The sequence below is a fragment of the Danio aesculapii genome, chromosome 10, assembly GCF_903798145.1.
Source record: "Danio aesculapii chromosome 10, fDanAes4.1, whole genome shotgun sequence".
Classification (NCBI taxonomy): Eukaryota; Metazoa; Chordata; class Actinopteri; order Cypriniformes; family Danionidae; genus Danio; species Danio aesculapii.
In genome coordinates this window covers 27,019,143-27,044,656 of record NC_079444.1, presented here as the reverse complement: position 1 = coordinate 27,044,656, position 25,514 = coordinate 27,019,143, and the positions used below count along the sequence as shown (strand labels likewise).

Below are 25,514 nucleotides of genomic sequence, written 5' to 3'. Positions count from 1 at the left end.
CAATAATGGCTCCAGCAGGAGCTTGGCAACTGTGAATTTGATAAAACGTTTGTCTGTGTAAATCAATAGCACTTGATAATAGATAAGTGACATGGTCTGTATGGGCAGAGTGCCATTACCAATGCTGTACTGAAACTGACCTCTCCACGGATGCGCATCTAACTCTCAATTGCTGGAACATGTTGAGCGTCCTGGATCGAAAAGATTTTTCCAACTGGGATTTTAAAAAGTCTTGTTAAAAAGTTAAAAGCTGTGACTCAAACCATCCATGAAGTGAATAACAACGGTCTCATGAATCATTGCAAATAGGAATTAAATTTGAAACCACTGCAAAATATGAACAGCAGCTGCTGATTTATAAAGATGTCACAATATGGAAAAATAAACTATTTTCTTGGGTATGATTGGCCAACTAGTAGTGGTTTCATTTCATTTTATTTTTAGATACTCATGAATAGTTATTTTCAGCAATTGTGCTTTTAAACAATTAAAAAACAAACTGAAACAACATACAGATCATAGTGTTGATTTATTTATAATTTACTTTTTTAAATGAATTTCTTTTTTGACTTTTAGAATCTGATTTTACTCCTTTACTGTACTCAGTCACATACCTCGCACTCACGCGCATTGGAGGTAGAGCTGCACGATTCTGGCTAAAATGACAATTGGGTTTTTTTTTTTTTTTTTTTTTTTTTTGCTTAAAATCAAGATCACGATTTTTTCACGATTCTATAGATGTAAAATAAATGTTAATGTGAGTGGGGTATTATTATTGTTATTTCTCAAAGATATGGTAAAACAACAATAATATTATGTGTAGGTCTACTGTTGGTTAAAATGCTCAATTTTGTATAGACCTGCAATGGTGGACTTGAATAGACTTTAATTTTGACCTGGTCGTTAATGCAAAGTAAAGTGATCAGAATACAACTATTCATAATTCTGAAGTTGAATTATTATGTTTGAGACATATGCTTGCACTGTCATTAACAACATTAGACCACTCTTTTCCACTGGTAAAATCAGACCTTTGTCATTATCAGATTCAACTCTTGCACTATATAGACTATAGCATTTATACTGACACTGTTATACATTTATTCTCATGCAAAACAATGTGTTTGCTATGAAAGAAAAACATATTAAATGCTTGTTGCAATCATAACTCTATAATGCGATATGATTATTTAAATGATGTGTGCGATTTCGGTTTCATTTTCACTGCTGAGTGTGGTTCATACTTCCCACGCGGCTCACAAACGATCGCTCTATGGCACAAACTGAATGTTATTTATCACCTGTTATTTACAGTCTATGCAGGTTCTGTTGACTAAAGTAGACTTCATTCACAGGCGTGCGCACAAACTCTCTGTGGTAACAGCTCATGATCAGCTCACGTGTGATTTCGCGGCCGCGAATACATTACATGAAGACAGAAATGACAGTTTTGGGTGAGTTATATCTTATAAATGCAGTATGTCACTCTTTTAACACCAATTGGAGACGTCCAGATTGTCCAACGTTTATAAAACAATGTGAAGACTTTGCTTCTCTCCTGAACTTGAAAATATGATTAGCAGAATTGTAGAAATGCTGGATTAAGATCATCTAGGGGGTCGAATCGAGACCATGATCTTTTTTCGATTAATCGTGCAGCCCTAATTGGAGGGCAACAGAAACACTGAGGATCAAAATGTAATGCATTGATTAAACTCAACTGAAGAAGAAAGATTTTATTCTGAACTTCATAACTTATAAAGTCAGCTTTTACGTTAAAAAAATTAAGATTTCTATTAATCCATTCAATCCCACTGACGGCATAAATATGCAAATAAGATTATTATCCCAGGGTTTAGGTACATAAATTGTGAAATGTCAGAATATGAATATCTATTATTAATATCATTAATCGTCAACCCTGTGTAATCCATGAACAGTGTAAAAATGAGAATCAAGATAATACAGGTTTACATTTACCTGCTTTGGAGAATGACCCATTTTATATGTGAACAGCCATTTTGTTGCTTATGATGGAAGCTAGTTTTGATGTGTTTGTGCACAAGAATCTCTTCTATGGCACAGGATATTAGTTTAAAAACATTCTGATTGTACCTCATTCTAAATCTGTTTTCTGGCTATAAAACACAGGCTTCCACTGTTCCGGGTGCTCTTTATGAAAGAGACAGCAGGACAGTAAAGATAGGACTTTAGTCACTAGTGAGAGCACTATCAGATCACACCTAGCACTGCTGATAACACACATGTCGACTGCAGGCCACAGAGATTCTGCATGGACCACCACATATGATGGGAGCGATTTCCCACATGACACACAAGCAGGAGTAACAAACCAGCAGGTGTGTTGAGCGCACCTCTGTGTGATTTGCTCCCTTAGGCTCAGCAAGTCTGTCAGGCTCTATTACTGAGGAAGAAACAGATGAAAAGTGGAAGAGAGAAAGAGCCTCTCTGAATGTCAAACATTAAAGCACATGCCACTTCCACACAGCATAGCTTTCTTGATCAATCTATGAAATTGTTTAGAGAAAAAGCTTTACCTGCTGATAAAAGACACAACTGAAAGGAAGATGGACACTGGATTGCTGTGAAATGGCACTGTTATCAGCAGAGCAGAATGACAGCTGAGCATCTGGACTGCAGAGATAAATACTGTAAAACCGCACTAACTGTACCGCTGGATGTGCATGAGTGTGTGATTATGATATAGCAGCAAGGTCTGCTTTAAAACAGCTGAAAATGCATTACACAAGCCTGCTGTGGGGCACAGCACATTGTGTGGCACTACAGACACATGCATAATCCAATCTGAGTTTCTTTCAACATCCAACAGGCAATAGACCAGTCAAGTTGCAAAAGGTGTGTGATGCATGAAATTCACTTTGCTTTTACTTTGAATTAAATGACTTCTCTTAACTAAACTAAAAGAAAAGTAACATTTCAGAGGAACCTCTGCAAAGGCAGATTTATCTGTGCCTGTACGGTTTCCCAGTTGTTTTGTTAACAGCTTGCCATCCTCCACCACACCACCTTTAATTGTATCATTAATTAAATGCAGCACTATTCCAAGCAGTCTCTACATGAGTTATCTAAGAATATATCTGGCAGAACAGCTATTTTTGGACTTGTAGAAGCATGTATCTTGTAGCATGAGAGTCTTGTCTTCTGTTTTATGCATAAGCATTAATTTTAGCATCAATTTTAAATAAATAACTTTTAAATCATCATCTTGATCCAAATGATCAGTATAGTGCTAGGAGAAAAAACATTATTTTATGTAAAAGCACAGCATTTGAATTTGTTGATGTTTGGAGGACAATATGAGGACAATGTAGCCGTGGAAGCCTTCTGGGTAGATTCTAGCTCACATCAGGACTAGCATCCAGCCCACACCTAGAGATGTTTATTTAATAAAGCCACATTCACTAGACCAGCAAACACACAGATGACCTTTTCAGTCAAATATTACATGTTTAAAATAGATCTGACTTTCTAGAATACTGGAAATTATTAAATCTATTAAAAGAAAAGGGTAAATTTGCAGATGTAAAAATTTTTTGATGAGAAAAAACAATTCATTCCAGGGGTTGGGGAATTAATCGAAGGAAAATTTCATGGCCATTTTGTTAGTAAAGCTCATTCTAGTAAACCTCCAATGTGTGCATTTAGATAGAGCAGCATTTTCTACACAGTTCAGGGCTCTAAATTAATTTAGAAATTTTTCTTGGTAGCACCAGTGCTCCTAATTTAAAAGATTCAGGCACACCAGCCAAAATTCAGTTGCACACACACCAAAAATTATGAGCACCGTTACTACAAGTTAATGTTAACAATTATTGCATTTGAAAGCAACACTAATCAAAAACTACACACAAAAACATCTGCATGTGCCACGGCCCGGCATGCCATGCTTGTTTGTGAATGAGTTGAAACAGAGTTAACGATAATAACTTTGCAGTTCTCACGGGTGGTGTCTGATATTGCACAGATGGTATGCACATATAACTCATTATTTGCATACGTCATCTAAATAGCAACAACAGTCTTTTCATGAGCCGCAATTTTAGTTTCATCTCAGTGAATGCATGCTCTTTTTCGATGGTGTATGAGGTGCCAGTCGCATGACTGACAGCACTGTGACGAATAAATGAAGAATTAAATAACGTTAGAACATCTTATGCCTAAAATATGTAGATGTGGCAAACCCTGTTACCTGAAAAATCCATCCCACCGGGTTTACAGTGAATGGCTTTAGTCATTTCATAGCGGACTTTAACCTACTGGAAGTCTTTTATCCACTTTTCGAAAAATGTAAATGGTGGATTAACATTCACCACATGATCATTAATCAGATGTGCCTTATTTGTAACTTTAGGTGGTTTCATAAAACAAATAAGTCAGAGTTATTTTTGTTTTAATAAGTGTGAGAGTGATTAACAGTTGATATTAACCAATCCATCCACATTCTGTTCTAGAACATTGGGCCAATAAGATGAGCTTATAGGTGGGTAAGCATAGTTTTGTCATTGGTTTTGTTTTCTGCAGAAATTTGACATGTCAACAGTTTTAAACCATTCCGGAGCACTGCGTTTAGCGTTGTATGGTGCAAAGATGCACTTTGCATGAATTTATCCTAAATACGCACTTGTGGTGAACATTTTGCAGTTAAAACTGGTCGCACGGCAGCAATATTATGCACTCGCACAAATGCTCCCAAATATATTTTGAGGTTGCATAGATAAAATTTTAAAATGGGCCAAAATGGTCGCGATTTCAAGCCCTGAGGTTGTAGTTTGCTGATATCCAAAGAAAAAGAATTGAAATTCTATTTTATGGGTTGATCATGACATCAAGATAATTATTCTGCAATTCTGACAGCTGTTTGTGACGTTTCTCAAATGAACTACGGCTCTGTGTAGTAAATACTGCATGTGAATTTACTTTAAACTCACCTTATAACTTGTCATGTGTTGAAATAATCCTTCTGTGAGATAATATCATAGTCGTTTTTAATAGTCACACTGAATCACTGAAAGCAGTTAAATCTCCTGTTTTTTTTTAGATTTCTTGTGTTTTTTCTTCAGCTTTTGCGGTTTCAGTGAAACATCTAGCTTTCGGAGAATTACAACAGATTTTACCATGCTTCCCTGACAAGATGTGCATCACAATAGCAGCTTTGCTTAGTCGCATTAGCAATTCAAGTTGATTAAACCACCCTGTCCTAAATTCATCAAATGAAATCAACAAAGTTAAAGCAGTCTCATATTCCAACCAAAGCAAAAGAAAGTAAGCCCACACAACATGCAGGCTTATATGTACACGTACACAGCAAAACAAACAAACCAGAAGCTTCTTGGCCTTCCATCTAAAAAGGTTAAGTCAGGAGTGGTCAAACAGACAGACAGCTGTCTCTCAGCTTAAAGATCAGTCAGGTTCAGACAGGCAGCTCAGTCCAGTAATCCCAATGAAAGTGTCTGATCTCAACTAACAGGCTTTCATTCACAACAAGGAACCTCAATCAAAGAATCAGAGAAAGTTTGTGATCAGAGCCAAAAGATGCACAAGATCACAAACTGGACATATTACTCAATCTTTGTATCTTTTTATGAAAAAATATGTACAAAAGACCACCTATTGACCCAACACTTGACAAACATGAAACATAAATATTTATACATTTTGCTAAACTGAAACCAAAACACAAAATAAAAAGTTGTCATCTGCATTTTTCACATACTATTAAGATATACAACATGGGGGTTGTTCATTCACTATACTAGTGTCCTTTTGAATGCTCAATAAAAGAATCAGGTGTCAAGTTGTCACATAAGACCTATCTGAATGCAGGATGATTCAAAGCACAACTGTTTTTACTCTTAAAATTCCATTAACACATACCTTTTTCAACCACAATAGGATGTGTGATACAAAGAGGCCCAGAATTAATCTTCATCTAAACCACGCTGCAAAACATATTGAATAAACAAGTCAAGCAGAACGACAGCATGGCTTCGGAAAAATGACATGCCAGAGCAATACACTGTGACAAACATTTCTAATCAATTGGATTTTCCAGAAATCAAACATGACATTTCATTTAAAATATTGTAACTAAGACCCTACAAAAATCAGTAATTTCATTTTGCATGCCTGGAAAGCTTTTGGCTTCAGTTTAGGTGGGTTCTGCATGGAAAAAGTGCTTGCGAGGATCCTTCAATGATACTGAAGGAATTTACATTCTCACCAGTAAGGAAAGTAGGACACGCACAAAATGAAATACATTGAATAAACATGGCTTTCCTCAGATTGCACAAGAGAAATACAACCATTAACCTTCTTATACAAAACCTACAATCAGTTTCCAAACATGTCAAGAGGCTCTAGAGAGTCTTCTCATGTGTGAAGGTAAATGCCAAATCACTGTAAACACTTGAAAGAATGAAGCGAAATATCAAAGTTCTCATTTTATAAAAGGTGGAACGTGCCACTGTGGATGCACAAAGGATTTTATTAATGTGTTTGTATTTGTGTCAGATGAGAGCATACCAGAGTAAAACACTAAATCTGAGGATTACAGATCACCTAGTGCCTAAATGCATCACTTTATACAGAGCAAAAAGGGATGAGGGAGAAAAAAAAGAAAAGAGAGAGAGAAAATAAAAGTACTCAGAAGTAGGGCTGGGTGATAATATCGGTATCGATATTTATTGATGCGCACATGGTGTGCAAGCGGTGCACTTGATGCATGTGCATTTTCCAGGTACACCTAGTTGAAAAACATCTAAACTTTTCTGAATCGTGCGCACTGCGATTTATGCAATAAGAACAAACTGCTTCACACTTTGTATGGAATATACACATTTCAGTAATAATGGCAGACTAATTACGTCAGACAATGACAGCGCATCAAACACTGCAGTGCTTTTTACTTTTCTTCATAAACTTGCATCAGAGCTGCAGCAATGGTTTGTCCGTTAGTCATCCTCTGAAAAAAAGTTGACGGTCGCCTAGTTATGAGACGCCATAGAAAATGGTGAAGGAAACCCCACGCTTGCGCTTGTCACTCAGATCACAATAACAACACAAATGAAAATAAGTACCGTATAGCTGCAGTGAGGAGATTGTAAATAAAAATGGATGCAAAGATGTTGCCAAAGTGGCTTTTTGGTTTCTTTTCTTGTGCATTCCAGCTACTAGCACCCCATCTGAAAGATTTTTTTAGCATAGGGGGTTATAAAGTCATTTAACTTCTCAATTGGTAATGTTATAATATGTATTTCAATAATGATGGTTGGTTCCTTTATTGAAAGCTCATATCTGATTATCATAAGTTGTTTTGTTTACAGAGTTTTAGGTTTACTGTATTATTATTATTGTTCACACCATAGAGATGGTGTGAACCTTTATCATTAAAAACTTTGTAACATTTTATTTATCAAGTTTAAGAGTCTCTTTCACACATGTTTATTTTATTATAAAGAGATCAGTTATTTTGTTTAAATATTTTTGTTTTTGACTATTAAAACTATTTGCCTTAGTAAAGTTGGTAACTAAAATAAAGTGGCTAAATAACAAAAAATGCTAATATTCCTAAACATATTGTTATAATTATTCCATAATTATTGATATCGAAAGATGATACGAGATTTTTTTTTTTTTTTGCAATATCGCCCAGCCCTACTCGGAAGGCAAAAAAATATATATTCCTTTTGATATTCGAACAAAGGATGGGAATGGATGAGAGAACAACACTAAGAAGTGATGGCCTTGTGATATGGCCATGAATTAAACATGAATCCATTAAGACACTTAACAGCTGGCTGCCATAAAACATTTTTTTAGACGAACATCTACAGTAGCACTGCAGCTTTATATGAGTCACAAAAAGCTGACTTAAAACAGGCGAACCCAAAACATAAGGATTTAAAAACTAGGTTAAACTTCACAACTATGACTGCATGGGCAAAATAGGTTTCATTTGTTCACAACAGAACAAATTCCACTTCAAATCTTACCGTTTGCAAAGAACCCTGAAAACATGGCTTATTTTATGCAAAGGCAGTCTCCAGGGAAACAATGTGTTCTGCAGTCAATTACACAATTCATCTCTGATTTTCTCTTTGAATTTCTATGTCTACTTCATTTAAGCAAAACCTGAGTGCATATGCAGCACTTATGGACACATGCTTAAAATAACTGAACAAAGCACCATAGCTAAATCTGGCACATTCGACACTGCCTCTATGTATTTTTTTTTATGTGTAGCATCGTAGGCTGAATTAAATGAATGAATCTGGACCCAGGTGAACTGAGAATGTAACACTGAACCCTGAATGCAATGACAAGGTCAGGTCATTCACACATACCGACGAGCTGTTGACATCTATGTTCAAGGTTAAATTCAGCAGGTGGGCGTTTTGCTGAAGCTTTTTTAATCTTCGTTTCCTAACATCACATGAGAAACTCAAATATTTCCACTGCCATTCACTGTAGGCTTCCTTCTTCCCTCTTTAAAGCATTCAAACTCATTTCACATTCATGCACGCTCACTGTCTAATCATAGCTCCAGAAGCAGAACGTACTGGGAAATTATCATGAAGGCTGTAATGAAACAGTTTGTTTGGTCAAAGATGAGAGCTAAATGGCTGATTAGTCAGAACTGCCAAAAGGTTATTTGTGAAATATTTGAATATACACTGCATATGAGCGCCACAGGCTAAATGTAAAGACTCCACTCTCATGCAGAGAAAATGGCACATAAAAAAGAAAACTGTGCATACTAATGATTATCCAGGGAAAACAAATCACTTTTTTTCTGCACACAAGGGTCATTTACATATGTAGGAACAGATTACAATTTGCCTTAACATTAGAGTGGGGTTGACTTGAATGCTAATGCCACAAGCAGGATATGCGTGTGTGTGCGCGTGTATTGAGGAGGGTGGATAAGAGACAAGGACATAGCATTTTTTTATTAACTTTCCAGTCTGTGCAAATTTGCTTTTTCTCTCATGCGCTGGCGGTCGATAACGCTCTATGTTTCTCAATGAGATAAAAAGCAGAAAATTGGTTCCTATACAGCAGCTTCTGCATTTCTTGCTTTCCTTATTTCCTTTGATAATGTGCAAGAGAGCGACAAAGGTTTTGTACTACACATGAATATATTTCCCCAATCTAGAGTACAATCTAATCGCAGAGAGCTGGAGCGGACTTCTTGCTTGTCTGGAAGTGAAGTATAGCTTTAAAATCATCTTAGAATTTGGCAACGTTTAACTTACTTTGAACTCGGCTAATGCTGGAGTAGGGATGAGGTAGTGTTAAAGGGTTAATCTGAAAAGTACAAGAAAGTGCCAGTGGACCATTACCATTTCCTGCTTGTTATCAAACTATTTCATAACTGTAACAAGAGGCAATTCAATCATAACAATGTTAAAACAGCTGTCATAACATTATCAATAAGTGGCTCTTTTGGGATTCTCAGAAGCTATAGAAATTAAAAATGTAAAACAGGAATACATTGGGACCATTGTTTTTGTTTAAATCCCTCAAAATGGTCTATAGCCCCTTTCATATATACAGACCTTTCCGGAAAGTTACCAGCAATTTTCCAAAAAGTCTGTATGTGTGAACAGGTCCTTTTTAAAAATACCAGTAAGTTCGTTCGAGCAATATTCCGGAACGAGTAGTTGTAACATTACCGGTAATTTGTCAGAATACTGCTCTGTGTGAAATTGCCGGAAAGAGCTCGTTCACATATAAAACGCACTGACGTAAGACATATACTCCAGCCAATCAGACGCATTCATATCTGCGCTGTTTATGAAAATAAAAGCCTTTCAATACTTTTCCAGACACATTTACTATACTATTTGTTAGTCAGATAACATTTCAATGTTCAATATTAATGGCAACTGTGTAAAAAAATGATCAATAAAATGCTGATGATAAACCACTGTGAATTACCTGCAAGCCCTGCATGGCAAGTTGCGTGGCGCTCGTGTACGTGAAGGACTACTTCGGTGAGCACCAGCACACATATATTATGTACATCTTGACATGCGAAAGTGTTCCTCCATGCGTTTACATTAGGGGTTGAACGGCTTCAGATTTTTGATAGTCGACTTTTATGTTATCAAAGTAGTCGACTAGTCGCTGTTGACATCATCAATAAAACACAAGACGCAAATGTTTTGCAACACGCCACAATTTGTGATTTATTTGCAAGAAAAATATATTCACATGCTCTTTGACAGCTCATAACATGTTGCAAAACAATGCAACATTACCTAATTACTGATTTTAGTGCAAAACAAATGCACGGTCGATACATTCATTTCGTTAATAATGCTACATTAGCACCCGGGCTAATTTTACTGCTAAATAAATGCAGTCAACACATTGATCACTGCAGGTTCTAGTAAGAATGTAACAATAACAGATACTTTAGTGCAGAAGTAAAGCATACGTCATCAGCACACAGATCCATGTGAAGTTATTCATAACATACGAAAGACAAAGGCTATAATGTTACGTTAAGCCATATTACACTGTCAGAGACTTGCTTAGATGCATATTTACCGCTATGAACGTGCACGCTAGAAAGCTGCTCAAAATCCTGCTCATGTTGGGCATTTTCCGCCGTTACTGGCTCATCTTGGTCATTCGACGTCTCCTCGCTTCACATCTTCACCGCGTTTGCCGGGGATAATGTTTACACTCGCTGTGAAATTTGTCACACCTCCGCACTTCACAGTTTCTGCGTGCTTCAAGGTTCATTCACAAAATATGTCCGCGTCTACACTTTGCAGAGGGCAACAGCCAATCACATTACTTTTCCAGGGTTCCGTAAACGTGATTGGCTACCATCTGCTCTAGGGTATTAGCATGAAGTGATCTAACTGGGATCTGTTTGATGATTTAAAGTTCACGAAAAGTTCACGTGAATCCTTGACGCTGACATAAGAAACAGAAGATTTTTAAAAATTACTGTAAATAATCTGACGGCAGTTTCATTTAGTGAGCTGTGTGTAAAGCTGGCATGTATTTCAGGTCAAACAATGTGATCTGCACAGCACGACTACTCAACGTCAATCAAAAAGCATCACTACAGAGCATTAAAGTCGATTAGTTAGTGAAACCTCTAGTTTACATAGAGGTTAGGGCTGTGAGATTGCAATTTTTCTGACAGATATTACGATTTGATTTGCGATTTAATTTTGTAGTCAAGCTTCAGCACAATAATCTGTACGCTGTGGCAACAATTCTGCAACAGCTTTTAAAAATTACCCGTTTTTGTTGAACACAAAATATTTCCACACTACCGATGTCCTGTTTTTCTTTGATATTAATTTGTCTATTAATGCTTCTGAAGCAGAAGACGCCATAATCCCAATTGTCTGCACTTTCTTGTAAGATTTTTTTTTTTTTATTGTGGCCGTTGCGTATAGTTTGTTGCACAATTCTGATTGGGCAGAACAAAAGTGTGCTCACTCAATAGGCTAGTAAGACTACCACACATAGAGGGCAGACACACATTTGCTCTGGGTGGGGAAAATTAAAAAACACATATTTCATATCCTGCGATTAGCTAATCACAACGTTTCTTAATTGCAATTTGATTTCGATTAATTGCACAGCCCTAATCGAAGTTGTTCAAAATACTTATCCATCCACAGAATTTGTAATGTCGTCAAATGTGTAAACATTTAGCTGCGGTTAGCGCTTTGCCTTTGGATGTCTCTAAGACAAAAGCAGCTGCATTAATACTAAAGCTTTAAATAAAAGTAAAAGCACCAACAAAGCCTGATCTCTATTATGTTTACAAATACAAGCGCAGCCATTTAGAGGGCATTTCTTGTTAATGATGTCAGAATTTACCAGTAATTTGGAATAGATGTGTGAACGGTCTTATCCAGATAATGTCCAGAACGGCCTTGCCTGTGTGAACAGCGCTTTTTTGAATCTAGTGTTAAGGTCGTTACAGAAATTTTCTGAATATTTAACAGTATCACTGTGTGAAAGGAGCTAATATTTTGATTTTAACACTTCAGCTGATTCTTCTTAAGCAGACTAATAAGAAACACCATCTTTCTGGTCAATACTTTTGGGAGAGAGACAGAAAGATATAATAGTTCTGGCATGTACGAAACCTGCTAAAGCAAATCCCTATAGACATGATTCCTGACGAGTGAAGCCTCACACACAAACATACAAACACTCTGTGACCGCATTAAGACTGTGTACACTTTCACAAGGCATACCAATGTCAGCTGGAAGGCATATACACACAGAGAGAGTCAGTCTTAGTCCCCAAAACAAACATAATCTCACACTGGAGTCTGACCACTCTGCCACTCCATATACAGACACATAAGCCTATACAGCATGCATTAGAAGCTGCAATTTCAGAGAATATGCTCTCTTCTACCAATTTGGATTAAACAACAACTGTGTTTTTGGATTAAGAAAAACTGCTGCATGACTGCCCACGTTTTGATGTGAGTAAATGCTGAAACATGCTGATTATCTAAGACAAAATACGTGCGCCAAGTGCACTGAAACAGACATTGCCCTCAGAGGGCCGGCAGGACACAAAGGATCATGTTAACCAAGTCTAGCATTTTCTAAACAGGGAGGACAGGATCTACATTCTGAAAAATTCAGACAGATGTCATCAGTGTGTTTGTAAAAAAAACACATTGCTAGTAAATGCATTGTTTTGTCCTGGATACATAAAACTCACCTGAAAATGATATATGGACTACACTAAGTTTGCATTTGTAATAATAAATTCTGAACTGCTTTATAGTTCAGTTTCACTTCAATAACTCAACCTTAACAAATGTGCATAATGATGATGTCTGATTATCACTCATTGCTGGTGAACAAGGTGTACTTTGATCCTACCTCAAACATTTTAATCAGTTCTAGCATTTATTTTCAAGACAAAACACTTAATCTAGCAGGGCTTATTATAGCTTTAAAAATAGCATTTAAATATATATTTATATATATAAAAGTGCATTCATATCAGCCGATCTGATTAAATCAGGTACATTTTTAGAGAACTCAGGATTGGCTTAAACATATTCCTCTGGTCAAAAAATGTCAAGGGAAGATTGTGTCATTATTTACTAATCCATATATTGGTACATGACACACAAGTTTTTTCGTACAGTTAAGCTCAGTTAGGTCAAATGTTTTGTCGACTGACTTTGTGTATGGAAAAAAAACATCATCAAAATATCTGTTGTGTTCCATACACAAACCCACACACAATCAAATTTAGAAAGCTTGGAACAACATGAGGATAAGAAAATGATGAACTTTCTCATTTTTAAAGTACACTACCAAAAGTACACTTCTATGGAATTGGAACATTCCCCAACACTTCAATCTCTAAATCAAAATGTCGAAATGAGACTAGTGATGGGAAGTTTGGATCATTTTACTGACTCAGACCTTTGAATCTCATTCATTGAGATGAACGAATCTCTTCGAGTCATTTCATTCAATTTGCCAATATATTATTAAAATGATACTGAATGAATAATGTTGCCCAGTGATGGGTTGGGGCTGGAAGGGCATCCGCTGTGTAAAAACATAAGCTGGATAAGTTGACGGTTCATTCCGCTGTGGTGACCCCAGATTAATAAAGGGACTAAGCCGAAAAGAAAATGAATGAATGAATGAATGGAGTTGCTTCCAAACTCATCTCCAACTACACCAATCCTTGATCACACTACAAACAAGTCATAACTAGAATGCTATAAAAAAAAAAGAGAAAATCATGTATTGTTTACCTGGTGATTGGTCTATGATTATGTCAGCTCACCTCTTCTCACAGCTCTTTAAATTTAAGTGGTTAGTTCACATGACACAGACAGTCCCGTATAAGCTTAACCAAAGCACTCCGTCTGAGCCAAAAGAAGCCTGGTTGAGTCGTTCATTCATCACTTGTCAGCATGTTGAGAGAGATCACTCAAACCCGAGGACTCGAGAAATGAACAGATCAAATCTTTTTCTGGCTCTAAATGCATGTGATTGACTTCTGTCTTTACATGATGAACGAACGACTTAAGAGGACTCGAGAGATGAACGGATAAAATATTCATCCGGCACTAAATGCATATGATTGGCTTCAGTTATTCTCGTGATGACTCAAACCCGATAGAGGACTCGAAAAAGGAACTAATCTTCTACTTCACCTGCACAAATGTGTGCATGAGCGAATGACCGAACCCCTCCCTGTGAGGACTCATCATTCCAGAGTCATACAAAAGATTCGTTCAAAATGAACAAACTGTTTAAGAACGACCCATTACTAATTGAGACAGACCTTTCTGTCAATCACAGATGAAAGTTTATTAGTCATGAGTCTGCATTAAGACTCATTAGGGGATATCAGCATTACAGAGGGGTTAGCAGAGGGACACAATGATGGATGCACTACAGGTCCTCCTTATCATTGCAGAAAAAACAAGGAGGGGTCTATGAGCTGATGTGTGATGGATGAGGAAAGACGCCGAATGAGAGGTTTCATGACCTTGTGTTTATGGAAGAGTTTATCAGAAGAGTGGGAGGGGATGAAGTGTAAATCCCAGGCTGCTTGGCTATGATCAGAGTTTTAGTGATTCACACATCTCTGAAAGGAAATAAAAAAAACATGAAAAACCTCCTACCAGCCTTTACATACTTAACCCTGAACCCTGCCAAATCCCTCTGAAATATAATTCCATTCTCTTCCATTATCCCTTTCGATTCCTCTTCCATTCGTCTCTTCTTCTCACATGATATTCTTACAATGACGACTCTTTCTTCCCTCCATCCTCAACCAAACTCCCACTCATACACTCATCCATGACTTTAACCTCTGCTCCAGTCTCTCCTTTCTGTCTGAATCTCGTTCCTACCGTCTCTTTCTACTCCCCTCTATTCCCAGGTTGCGTGAGTGAGTTATGATCCATGAAAGCATAGCAAGCCTCCAATTGAAACTAGAATTACCAACAAAAAACCTTTCAACCATGGTTATTTATCATTATCACTGGGTCTAATGGAACGTGATCAGCTGATCGTAATGGCCCACTTACTCTCCAAATTGAAAAAGAAGGCAATGAAAACAGGCAGGAGAGAGAGTAAGCGAGGTCTTGGTGCACGGGATCACAGGGTTATAACATAACAGGAAAGGGTGTCGCTTGCCATCTCAGGTACGAGTCTTGCATCCTAAAATATTTATAAAGCGGAGGCCTGAATATTCATACGGCTAGTGTGTCCTCTCTGTTAGATGGAGGGCATTCAGCAGCCACATACTCGAACACAGGTGCTCAGAGTGTGATTCTACTCGAAAGCTCGGTCCCTTATTCAGAAGGACAGCACCAGGGGGAATGTTGTGTTGAGAAGAGGAGAAAGGGACTAGAGGCAGGGCTTTGAGTCGCAGGTGAGGCTGCAGTTGATATCAGTGTTTCGTTTTGAGGGGCTTTGCTGGATGGATTAGACAGCCCTGCTGCAGAACAGAGCAGAGAGTGTAGCCTAAGGCCAGAACTCAGCAGCTCATTTCCCCTTAGATTACACAAAGACAAATCTCCGGGCATCGCAAATAAATATCTTATTGGCCGAGAGCAAGCCTTCCAGCTGTACATTCTCAACAACATCTCTCTGTAGATGCCCACTCTCGCTGAACATGTCAAAGAGTTTCTGTGTAAATCTAAGGACATGTACACACCAGAGCTAAATTCAGTTCCTTCTATTTTTTTAGTACACCTTATTTAACACACACAGTTGAACAACTTGCTGAAATGACAACTGTATATGCAACAACCAAATAAACTTATAAAGATAAATAAAGATATTGTATGAATTATTTTACGAATATTCTTATAAGAACTAAATAAAGATATGCTAAACTGTGTATTAAACCAAACCAAGCACTGGTTGTTAATGCACATACAGTTATTGTGTCTTATGTATGCAGCAGGTATTATAGTGCTAACAGATCCTTCCAGATAAACACACGAGAACAACACTTTTAAGAATGCATGAAACATCGCCTCAGTCAACAGTGATTTGGTTAAAACTGCCAAACATAAGTCAAAATATTGCAGTCAAAACAGCAAACACTCGGGAACCCAGAATGGTTTCTACAATGACATGCATTGGAATTTCAAGGGTGGGTCCAAGTCAAGTTATTTTATGTGATTCGCTCCCATATATTAATGCAATCTTACACAACACAAAAATCTTTATAATAAGCCGCTGATGTGGTGCTCTGCTCAGGAAAAATGCTGTGCTAGCATCAATGTTGAAAAAAGTGCTTCTTATTTTGAGGAGACGCTGCATTTTTATAATATTATAAATGTCTAACTATGCTGTCATTTTTGAGCATTATAAATGTATTTTTGGTAACACTTTAGTAAAAGTACAAATTCCCATTACTAACTACTGGCTTATTACCTGCATATTATGAAGTCGTGGCTGTTTAGTACTCATGTGTTCTACTAGGGTTGGGAAATGTCGACCAATTTGGCATCGAACGATGTCTAATGTAAAACATTGCGATGGATGATGGCATCGTCGTTGTAGTGAATTAATTTTATGCATAATTAATTAATTCATAACGAATTATTTGTAGCCTACCGTTTCAACTACCTGACCCCCATGGTCTTTGTTTTACCATAACCAAATCATAAATAAATAAAGATAAGTTACACACAAATTACCACCTGTCAATCACTTTTTCGGCGGGACTCTGGCATGAATAGACAGAGTAATCCGTGTCGTTATAATAGCGGCCACAAACTTGGTTGGTAAAAAAGGTGCACAACCAACAGTATCTGATGTTTTCGCTAAAATGGCTAATTACAAGCGTGAAAACGAAAGACTGAAGTGTACTGATGCTGTGACACATTACCTGATAGATTCAAAAGACCAAGGAGTCATTAGATAGAAGATGAGAAGATGAATTAAATCTCACATTTAACAACTACAGTGAGATGCGATCCAGCGGTACATCCTTGATAAACTGTCTGACGTGCTCTGCTCTCTGGGGTTTTGTGCTCAAAGCACCTGCTCACTGCCTGGAGCTCAGACGTGCACATTTGCTACAGCGCATGACAGAGAGTGTATGTGTGTGTGGCCACGTGATGTGTGTTTTCAGTGGTATAGTGTGGACGGAGATATTTTCAGAAATGCTGGATGAAACGCTAGTGTGGTCGCGGATCGTTTTCGTTCTAAAATGGCATTTTAAAACTAAGACGTATTAGTGCAAACAGGGCCTAAGTGTGTATTTTTCGTGAGCGGGTTGCTGCTGCAATGGGGCGAGGTGGAGAATCGCATTGCGGGTTCAGCATCATGATGTCTATCGGTCTTCGGCGATAGACAATGGCATCGTCTATCAACAAATCCTATATTCTACATCCATAAACCTACCAATACCTAAACCCAACTACTAATTTGATAACTATTAATAAGCAGCTAATTAGTAGTTTACTGAGCCATGTCCTAATTCTTTGCTAATAGTCAGAATTGTAATTTAAAATAAAGTGTGACCTTTACAAATTGCATAATAGACTTTGAGATTTCTTCCAAACAAACATTTTTTTTTACTTACACAACTGAAAAACAACTAAATCAATATTTCAGTTTTCAGCGAGTTTCACCTCCATTAGCTGGATGACTATGTCTAGAAAAGGCACTCAGGGACCCACTCCAACACTGAACAAGAAGAAGTGATTCTCTGCAATCACGTTCCAAGGACCCGGGTGGCTGTGTTCTCCAGGTCTCCTAGCAACCGTCTCCAGGTTGGGTCTCCAGAGTAGGACGGTTTATCAGGTAAATACATCACAGGTCTTCTCAAGGTTGAGGAGGTTTTCAAAACAGTACACTGACCTTAAACAAGACCCTACACTTGGTTGCTTGTGAATGTGAAGGTCCTGTAGGAATCTTAATGGCTTCTGAAGACCAGTGCGAGTCAAAATTTAGAAAGGAGAGCCAGATAATAAAGAGGAGCTGAGTGCATGTGGGCTTGCGAGCACACACACACACACACACACACATGAGCAGGAACAAAATAAAAGTGCTGACTGACCAGGGATGTCTGACAGCATCTGGCTAATGTCTAAGTGAAGGGACAAGCCTGTCAGAGCCTGTGGAAGGTATTATTGGGAATATGCCTTTAATGGACACAAGGGATTATAGGAAAGAACAGGGAAGACTACAAGACTAGACAGTGATGACAGAGTGTCGTCTTAAACCTGAGAAAGCCTGCAAGCTGCTTTTGATTTTTATTATGAATAAAATATACACAAAACTATTTCTTAACCGTATTTGAAAAGTGTATATGAAATGTCTAAATGAGAGCGATGTTGTTTTGACATTTCTTATTCAAATTAGAAGTCAAAATAACAGCCAATTAACTTCAGTTATGTCACAGGCACAAACCCTGACTAACTGCTTGGTATTTGAGGAGGGGCATTCTTGAAAACATTTCAAAATAGAGTAGTTTAGCAACCACATGTTACACTGTGACTAATGATTAATTCATGGGAATGATTCATGGCCAATAAGAGGCACATGAGCTTTCCACAAGTGCAGTTTTTTAATAGGTTTGTTATAGGCTAAGTACAAAGAATGTTTATGGTCTTTATAATCTGGGTTAACATTTTATTACCAGTGTCTTTCATTATTTCTAAATGTAATAATGAAATGCAGCATTTACAATAATTGTTTTTCTCTCTCAACAACATAAGTTTCATGTGGTGCAACCAATAAATATCAGAAAAATCTAACAAATGCTAAAATCGTATTTACACGGGTTTACTAAAAATTACCCGTATACAATACAGGCTGCTTGCAGCAATACACACTGTTAAAATGCAGGGTTCCACACAATTTATTCATGCAACACAAATTAAGTTAACTTAACACGTTTAACAAATTTATGTGGATTGAACATGAAAAAGTTTTCCCAATAAAATCTCAAGAATTGTGTTCTTTCAGCTCATTTTAAATAAACAGTTTGAATGCGCATTATTTTTTTTTTTTGAGACTCACATTAACTTTTCTTTAGCTTTAATCTTTGTTTTACTAATAAGGATAACTGTAGAAACTTGATAGTAAGGATATTGTAAGTCTGAAAACCCTTGCACTAGAATAAAGATTAACTTATGAATCTGAACCAACCTAATCATCTAGAATTAAATAAAAAATATTATATATATATATATATATATATATATATATATATATATATATATATATACACACACACACACATACACAGTGTTGGGCAGTAGCGTCGCTACAAGTAGTGACGCTACTAGCTTAACTACATTTCTCAGTAGCGTCTTTTTACTTTCTAAATCAAATAGCTTTTCAGTAGTGAAGCTATTTTGTTAGTCATTGGGCTAACACGAGAAACTTGCTTGATGGAAAGATGACTGAGGGAGAGGAGTTATTTCTGAAGTAGGATTTTTTGTGAGCATACCTCAAGTACATGTTAAGATGCAATAACTCAATTTCTGATTCTGCGCTCAAAAATACTTTAGTAATTTATAGTAAGTACTTCTATAAATTACTGCATTATGTCATGTAACTTATTAATGAAGAGTTGAATATATATATATATACAATATGCATAATGCTTACGTCAAAATATTTCTCTTTACAATAAATTACTATAGTATTTTAAATGTGTAACACCTGCTTTTATTGGATTTTTTGTTTTAGCTGTTATATACTATAATTTGTTTCTGTTTAGTACGCATATTATTTACAGTAAATAATTGAACTGAATTATGCCTCATATGTTTAATTGACAGTTTTATTGACCCCTAGGATGTGACTGACTTGGATTTAAGTTGCTTCGATTTAAAGATAAAAATTGCAAAAATAGCTTAGATGTAGCTAAGCTACTTTTGCCATGTAGCTTTTAGCTTAGCTTGCTACATTTCCCAGGGGGTAGCTTTTAGTGTAGTTAAGCTACATTTTAAGTAGAGTAGCTAATGGCTTAGCTCACTACATTTTTCAAGTAGCTTGCCCAACACTGTGTGTGTGTGTGTGTGTGTGTGTGTATATATATATATTTACCATGTTTGAGAAATAACAATAATAATAGCCTACTCATATTAACCTTTATTTTACATCTACAGAATCGTGAGAAAATCATGATCTTTATTTTAAGCAAAAGAATCGCGATTCTCATTTTAGCCAGAATTGTGCAGCTCTAGTATATATATATCTAGTATATATAAAAAATTCAATAATTTGTGTTAGGAAATATATAAGATATAAAAACAATGGAAACCTACACTGTAAAACATAAAAAGGTAACTCAAGCCATTTTAGGAAACCGATTGCAACAAACCATTTAAGTTCAAAAAATAATCCTAATGAGTACTGTGAACGTAATCTATATGAGTAAATAAAGCAATTTGAGCACAGTAAAACCCAATAAATGAAGAGAACTCAAACCAACGAAGTACTGTAAAACCCAATAAGTTAAGGCAACTCAAATCGATTGCTAGAAACCATTTAAATTTAAAAACTAATGAGCAATTCCAGCGTTATGGATGTGACATTTGCAGTATAATCTTAAAACATAAATTGACAGAGGAAGTATATGTTAACATGTTATTGAAACATCTCTTTATATTTTTCAAAACAACTAGCCACAGAGTTGTGAGAGCAGAAAACACCTATCTGTAAACATTTTTTATATTTTAAATGAGGGAAATAAACATGCGTTAAAAAAGTCTGCAAGTTTGCAGTATACAACATACTTTGTAGAAATTCTGTTAAATAAACTGCACAGCTCAAAAGAAACAATGCTCATCAAAAGGATAAGAGTTGGATCACTATAGAACAAACACAATTGACTTTATATTCTTGCATTTATGAGGGAAAAGCTTCGTTATTAATGTGACATCTCTCTGTTATGGATGTGACGGATGTGAAATTGCCACTTGTGGTAAATCAAATATAATTGTTTTAAAATACTCACAGAGACATTTTTGGGTAGACACGGTTTTGTTATTTTGGCGAAAACTTAATTTTTTTCATGGCAAGGTTGACATTTGCATGGAATTGCCCTAATCTACACGAGTGCTGTGAACTTACTCCATTTAAGTTGAAGTAATTAAATATTTAACTCATTACCTTCAACAGTTCAAAACTCTTATCAAAAGAGTAGAATTAACTTTCAGTAAATTGAGTTAACTACACTCATTTCATTTGATAAAGTTGACTGTTGGGTTTTACAGTGATGAAAAGTCCCCATAATTCACAAAACACACTGTGTGTATGAATATATTGATGTTGTAAGATTGTAAAATCTTCAAAAATATTATTTTTTTGGGGTGTTAAACACATTGACATGTTTTTCATGTGATACTTTTGTACATGTGATGTTTTCATGTGTAAACTGGATATGTAAACTTACAATATTTTCCTGTTATTTTACGATTTTTAACTGTATTTCAAAATAACATGAATAAAAACGTCAAATGAAACCGTAAAAAAAAAAAAACAATTTTTACAGCGTATACAACTGGCTAAATTCCCAAAGTAAAACAGGTCTCTTTAATGAATTAGAAATGACTGATAATGAAAGTTCAATTCTCCCACAGAGAACATGAATTGAATCTTATTTCTACACCTCCAGAACTGTTGCACTCAAAAAAAATTGTTCTACACCAGTATGCCTCAGGTTTGCTTAGTTTTTGAGCCATATGAAAGCGAATACTTGCTAAAATGCAGTCTGGCCAATCCACAGAATATTCATGTAAGATCATTAATAAATGTCTCATGTCTGCAGTTTTAATGAGAACAAATGACATTAGCAGTATTGCACTTGTGAAAAGGCCATGTCTTGACATCCCCCATTTCCCTTTATGAATAATCTGTATTATGACAGGATGACAACACGAATGAGAAATATCCTTGTCGCCGACACTAAAAACAATATCCCTGTCTACTGAGGAGGACACGGAGCAACCAAATGTCAGGCACTCCACATTCTGTTGTGATGGTAATGAGTTTGACAGGTTAACGCCATGGAGGAATAAATGTCATACACAAGACTACAAAACTACCTAGAATCTGAGATCTCCCACAGTAATGAGAAAAGGCATTATAGTTCACATAAAAACCACAACCAACTCACAAACATTCCATATACTGTAAAACAAAAGCTGTGTGCGCACAAAGCTTGTTATTGTTAGACTGTAGTTTATCATTAACCAGTGGCCCGGAAAGTCATCGCCCCATCTATGGCATTCTTTCTTTTTTTTTACTTTTTTTTTGTGCTGGTCTGTATGCTTTTATCTGATTTTTTAGTTAAAGAACACAGGTAACCTTTGACAATAACCTTCACAAGTGGTTTCAGTTGTTATTCAAAAAGCACAAGCTGGTTTCGGTGTTAAAGGGATAGATCAGTTTCTAGCACAGATTGATCCCTTTAGAAGAGTTTTGTCAAATTTAGTTTGGTTTTGGTTTGCTGGTATCTGTTGACTTCCATTTTATCAATCAACAAAGACTAAAGTTTGAGCTAAACCTCTGTTTAAAACTTTGTTTCTACAAAAGGAGGCAAAATTTGGTTTGGTTTTGGTTTGCTGGTATCTGTTGATTCCATTTCATACATTAACAAAGCCTAAAGTTTATGCTAAACTTCTTTTTAAAACTCTTTGTTTAAAAAAAAAAAAAAAAAAAAGTAAAATTTGGTTTAGTATGCTGTTATCTGTTGACTTCCATTTTATCAATCAACAAAGACTAAAGTTTGAGCTAAAGCGCTTTTTAAAAACTTTTTGTTTCTACAAAAGGAAGCAAATTTTGGTTTGGTTTTGGTTTGCTGTTATCTGTTGACTTATTTTTTTCAATCAAAAAGCACTAATGTTTGAGCTAAACCTCTTTTTAGAACTCTCTGTTTCTACAAAAGTAAGTAAAATTTGATTTGGTTTTCTGGTACCTGTTGACTTCCATTTTATCCATCAACACAAACTAAAGTTTGAGCTAAACCTCTTTTTAAAACTCTTTGTTTTTACAAAAGGAAGCAAAATTTGGTCTGCTTTTGGTTTGCTGGCATCTATTGACTTCCTTTTCATCAATCAAAAAGGACTAAAGTTTGTGCTAAACTGCTTTTTAAAGCTCTTTGTTTCTACAAAAGGAAGCAAAATTTGGTTTGCTGGTATCTGTTGACTTCCATTTTATCAATCAACAAAGACTAAAGTTTGAGCTAAACCTCTTTTTAAAACTCTTGATTTCTACAAAAGTAAAACGATTCACTAAAAGTACATCCTATGTGGTCTGAGTAAATTGACCATTTGTCAAACATATTACATTTTATTGTCATTCTGTTCTCATAACCAGTCAACAACCAAGTCAAAACTAAACAGTGTGGCGTTTTTGCAGAAAATCAATACTGTCTAGAGTCCACTACCAAACACTATTTGCTAATATGTGTCTTCTAATCCAAGGGATCAGTCAATGTCAGGTCATGCATGTAGAGTAGATACGCAACCTCAACCTTAGTTTCAGACATCCAGAGGACTCTTTTCGAGAGGGGGGGGGGGGGGGGGGGGTGTACGAGTGGAGCATGAACTGGCAGATGGCAGCCCCTCTTGACTACTTTAAGACGGTTAAGCCTATTGTGTTTAACTGTTAACAACATTTAAGATATGTTTTCTAGTAAATTAATAACTATTAGAGCTGAAAAACGTACCAATTCAGTTAACTTACAATACCAGCATAAGACATCACACAGATAAAAACACAATGTAAACTTATTAGGCTGTTGATAACACGTTGAAAAAGCTTTACGTGATAATAAAAATGCAACAAAAACAGTGTATTATAGGTATGACAGGAAAAAATCGCTTCGAGACGCGTGTTAGCACATTAACTTATATTTATTGTGAAGGTTTAACGTTAAATGCCTTATAAGCATTAAACAATGTTAGCATTTAATTTACAAATATATCAGTTTAAAATACTAACCTTATACTGTTATATCTTACAATAACAGTTTCCTCCATTAACTGTGGAGATATTCAGTTACGATAAGTCTAAATATCACCGTTGTTTGATTTTTATATCAGATTTTGAAATTAGCGACCGTTTTTTCTTTAACGGAAAGCCTCAATTTCGATCAAATTCGACTTCGGCCATTTTGCTTAAAGATCAAACTTTTGCCGAAATTGTAAACTTATAGTACTTCAACACTAAACAAATCAATAATATGAACGAAATCCAAATAAAGTATTATAATAAAACTTTTGAGGGGCGGTAGCGTGCGAGCTAGTTCGCAATCCTCCGGGAATAAAGGCAATTTCAAACTTACCTGTGAGAAGAATAACATAGGTTACGCAGAGAAAAGACGTCCTCATATCCATTCCTCTGCTTTAAAGCCACAATCTGCTACCCGGTGCGAGTGAAAAAAACAACTTTTCCTCGAGACTTGTGCTGTTTCGCGTTCACTCTTCTTTCTCGCGCAGCATCAGAAAGTCCAGCAGCAGCTCGCGCAGGTGGATTGTGTGGCTGGAATGATTGTGCACACGTGATTTCCGGAGGTATCAGTCGGAAAAAATATTAAGGAGTTTCAACGCCCTCTCGCGTACATAGACAACAACATCTATCCATACATGTTGAATGGGTGACACGTAATGCTCTGAAAACATTTAATTTCGTGTAAATGTATGTTTTGTATTTTATTTTTCTCTTCCGGAAAACTATGTGAAATGTAAGACCTCTTGTTCGTGTGGCACTGAATTCATTAAAAAAAGTTGAATGGATAATTAAAAGCACAACACTTTTCAACATTCATTTTAACTTGTTCGTGAGCTTTTCACCATTTATTTTTAAACAGCCTTTTAAGAATCTTATAGATCAACTGTGCCTCCTTTAAACGTCATTTACTGGTTTTACGGTGATTCCAGCTGGTGATCCTGGAGCTGCTCGTTTGATGAATTTCTTCTAAATACTTCATTTTCATGCATTATATACCCAGATCTGGCACAGTCCCAGTTTAGCGTTTAATAGTGGCATAAATCAGGTATTTTACTAATGCATCCATATATTCACTCGAGGATTTGAAGATTTTTAGGCCAGACATTACTCAGAGTTTTAGAATTTATCTAAATGTGCAATAGTTGAGGAGTTAAACCCAGGTCCCTGGGTAAAGTTTTATGTTTGTTAATTTTTCTGATGAAACATAAACAGTGATTAAAGAGATCATATTAAACGGCTCGCATGTATATTTGTTAAGTAATTCACAAAAAAAGCACATTTTCTTAACATTTTAGGGTGCGCAGAGACTGGTGGGTTAGGTTTGACAATAAAATCTGCTGATTTAGCCATCTTAGTTTCTTTACCCCTTAATCAGCCCACGAGGTCAGGGTGCCGATGGATGTTCCCTATTTTTTTATATACAGTTGAAATCAGAATCTTTGATTTTGTTTTTTAAATATTTCCCAAATGATGTTTAACAGAGCAGGGAAATGTTCACAGTA

At 36.2% G+C, this 25,514-nt stretch overlaps 1 protein-coding gene across 1 annotated transcript in view; it reads right to left on the bottom strand.

Moving 5' to 3' along the window:
* The window catches only part of cxadr (CXADR Ig-like cell adhesion molecule), a 60,318-nt gene extending 35,783 nt beyond the window's left edge, over nt 1-24,535 (bottom strand). Inside the window, exon 1 of the mRNA XM_056466524.1 lies at nt 24,347-24,535. Coding sequence (XP_056322499.1) covers nt 24,347-24,398 — 52 coding nt within the window. The 5' untranslated portion in view covers nt 24,399-24,535. The remainder of the gene's footprint in view (nt 1-24,346) is intronic.
* Nucleotides 24,536-25,514: the final 979 nt, after the last annotated feature.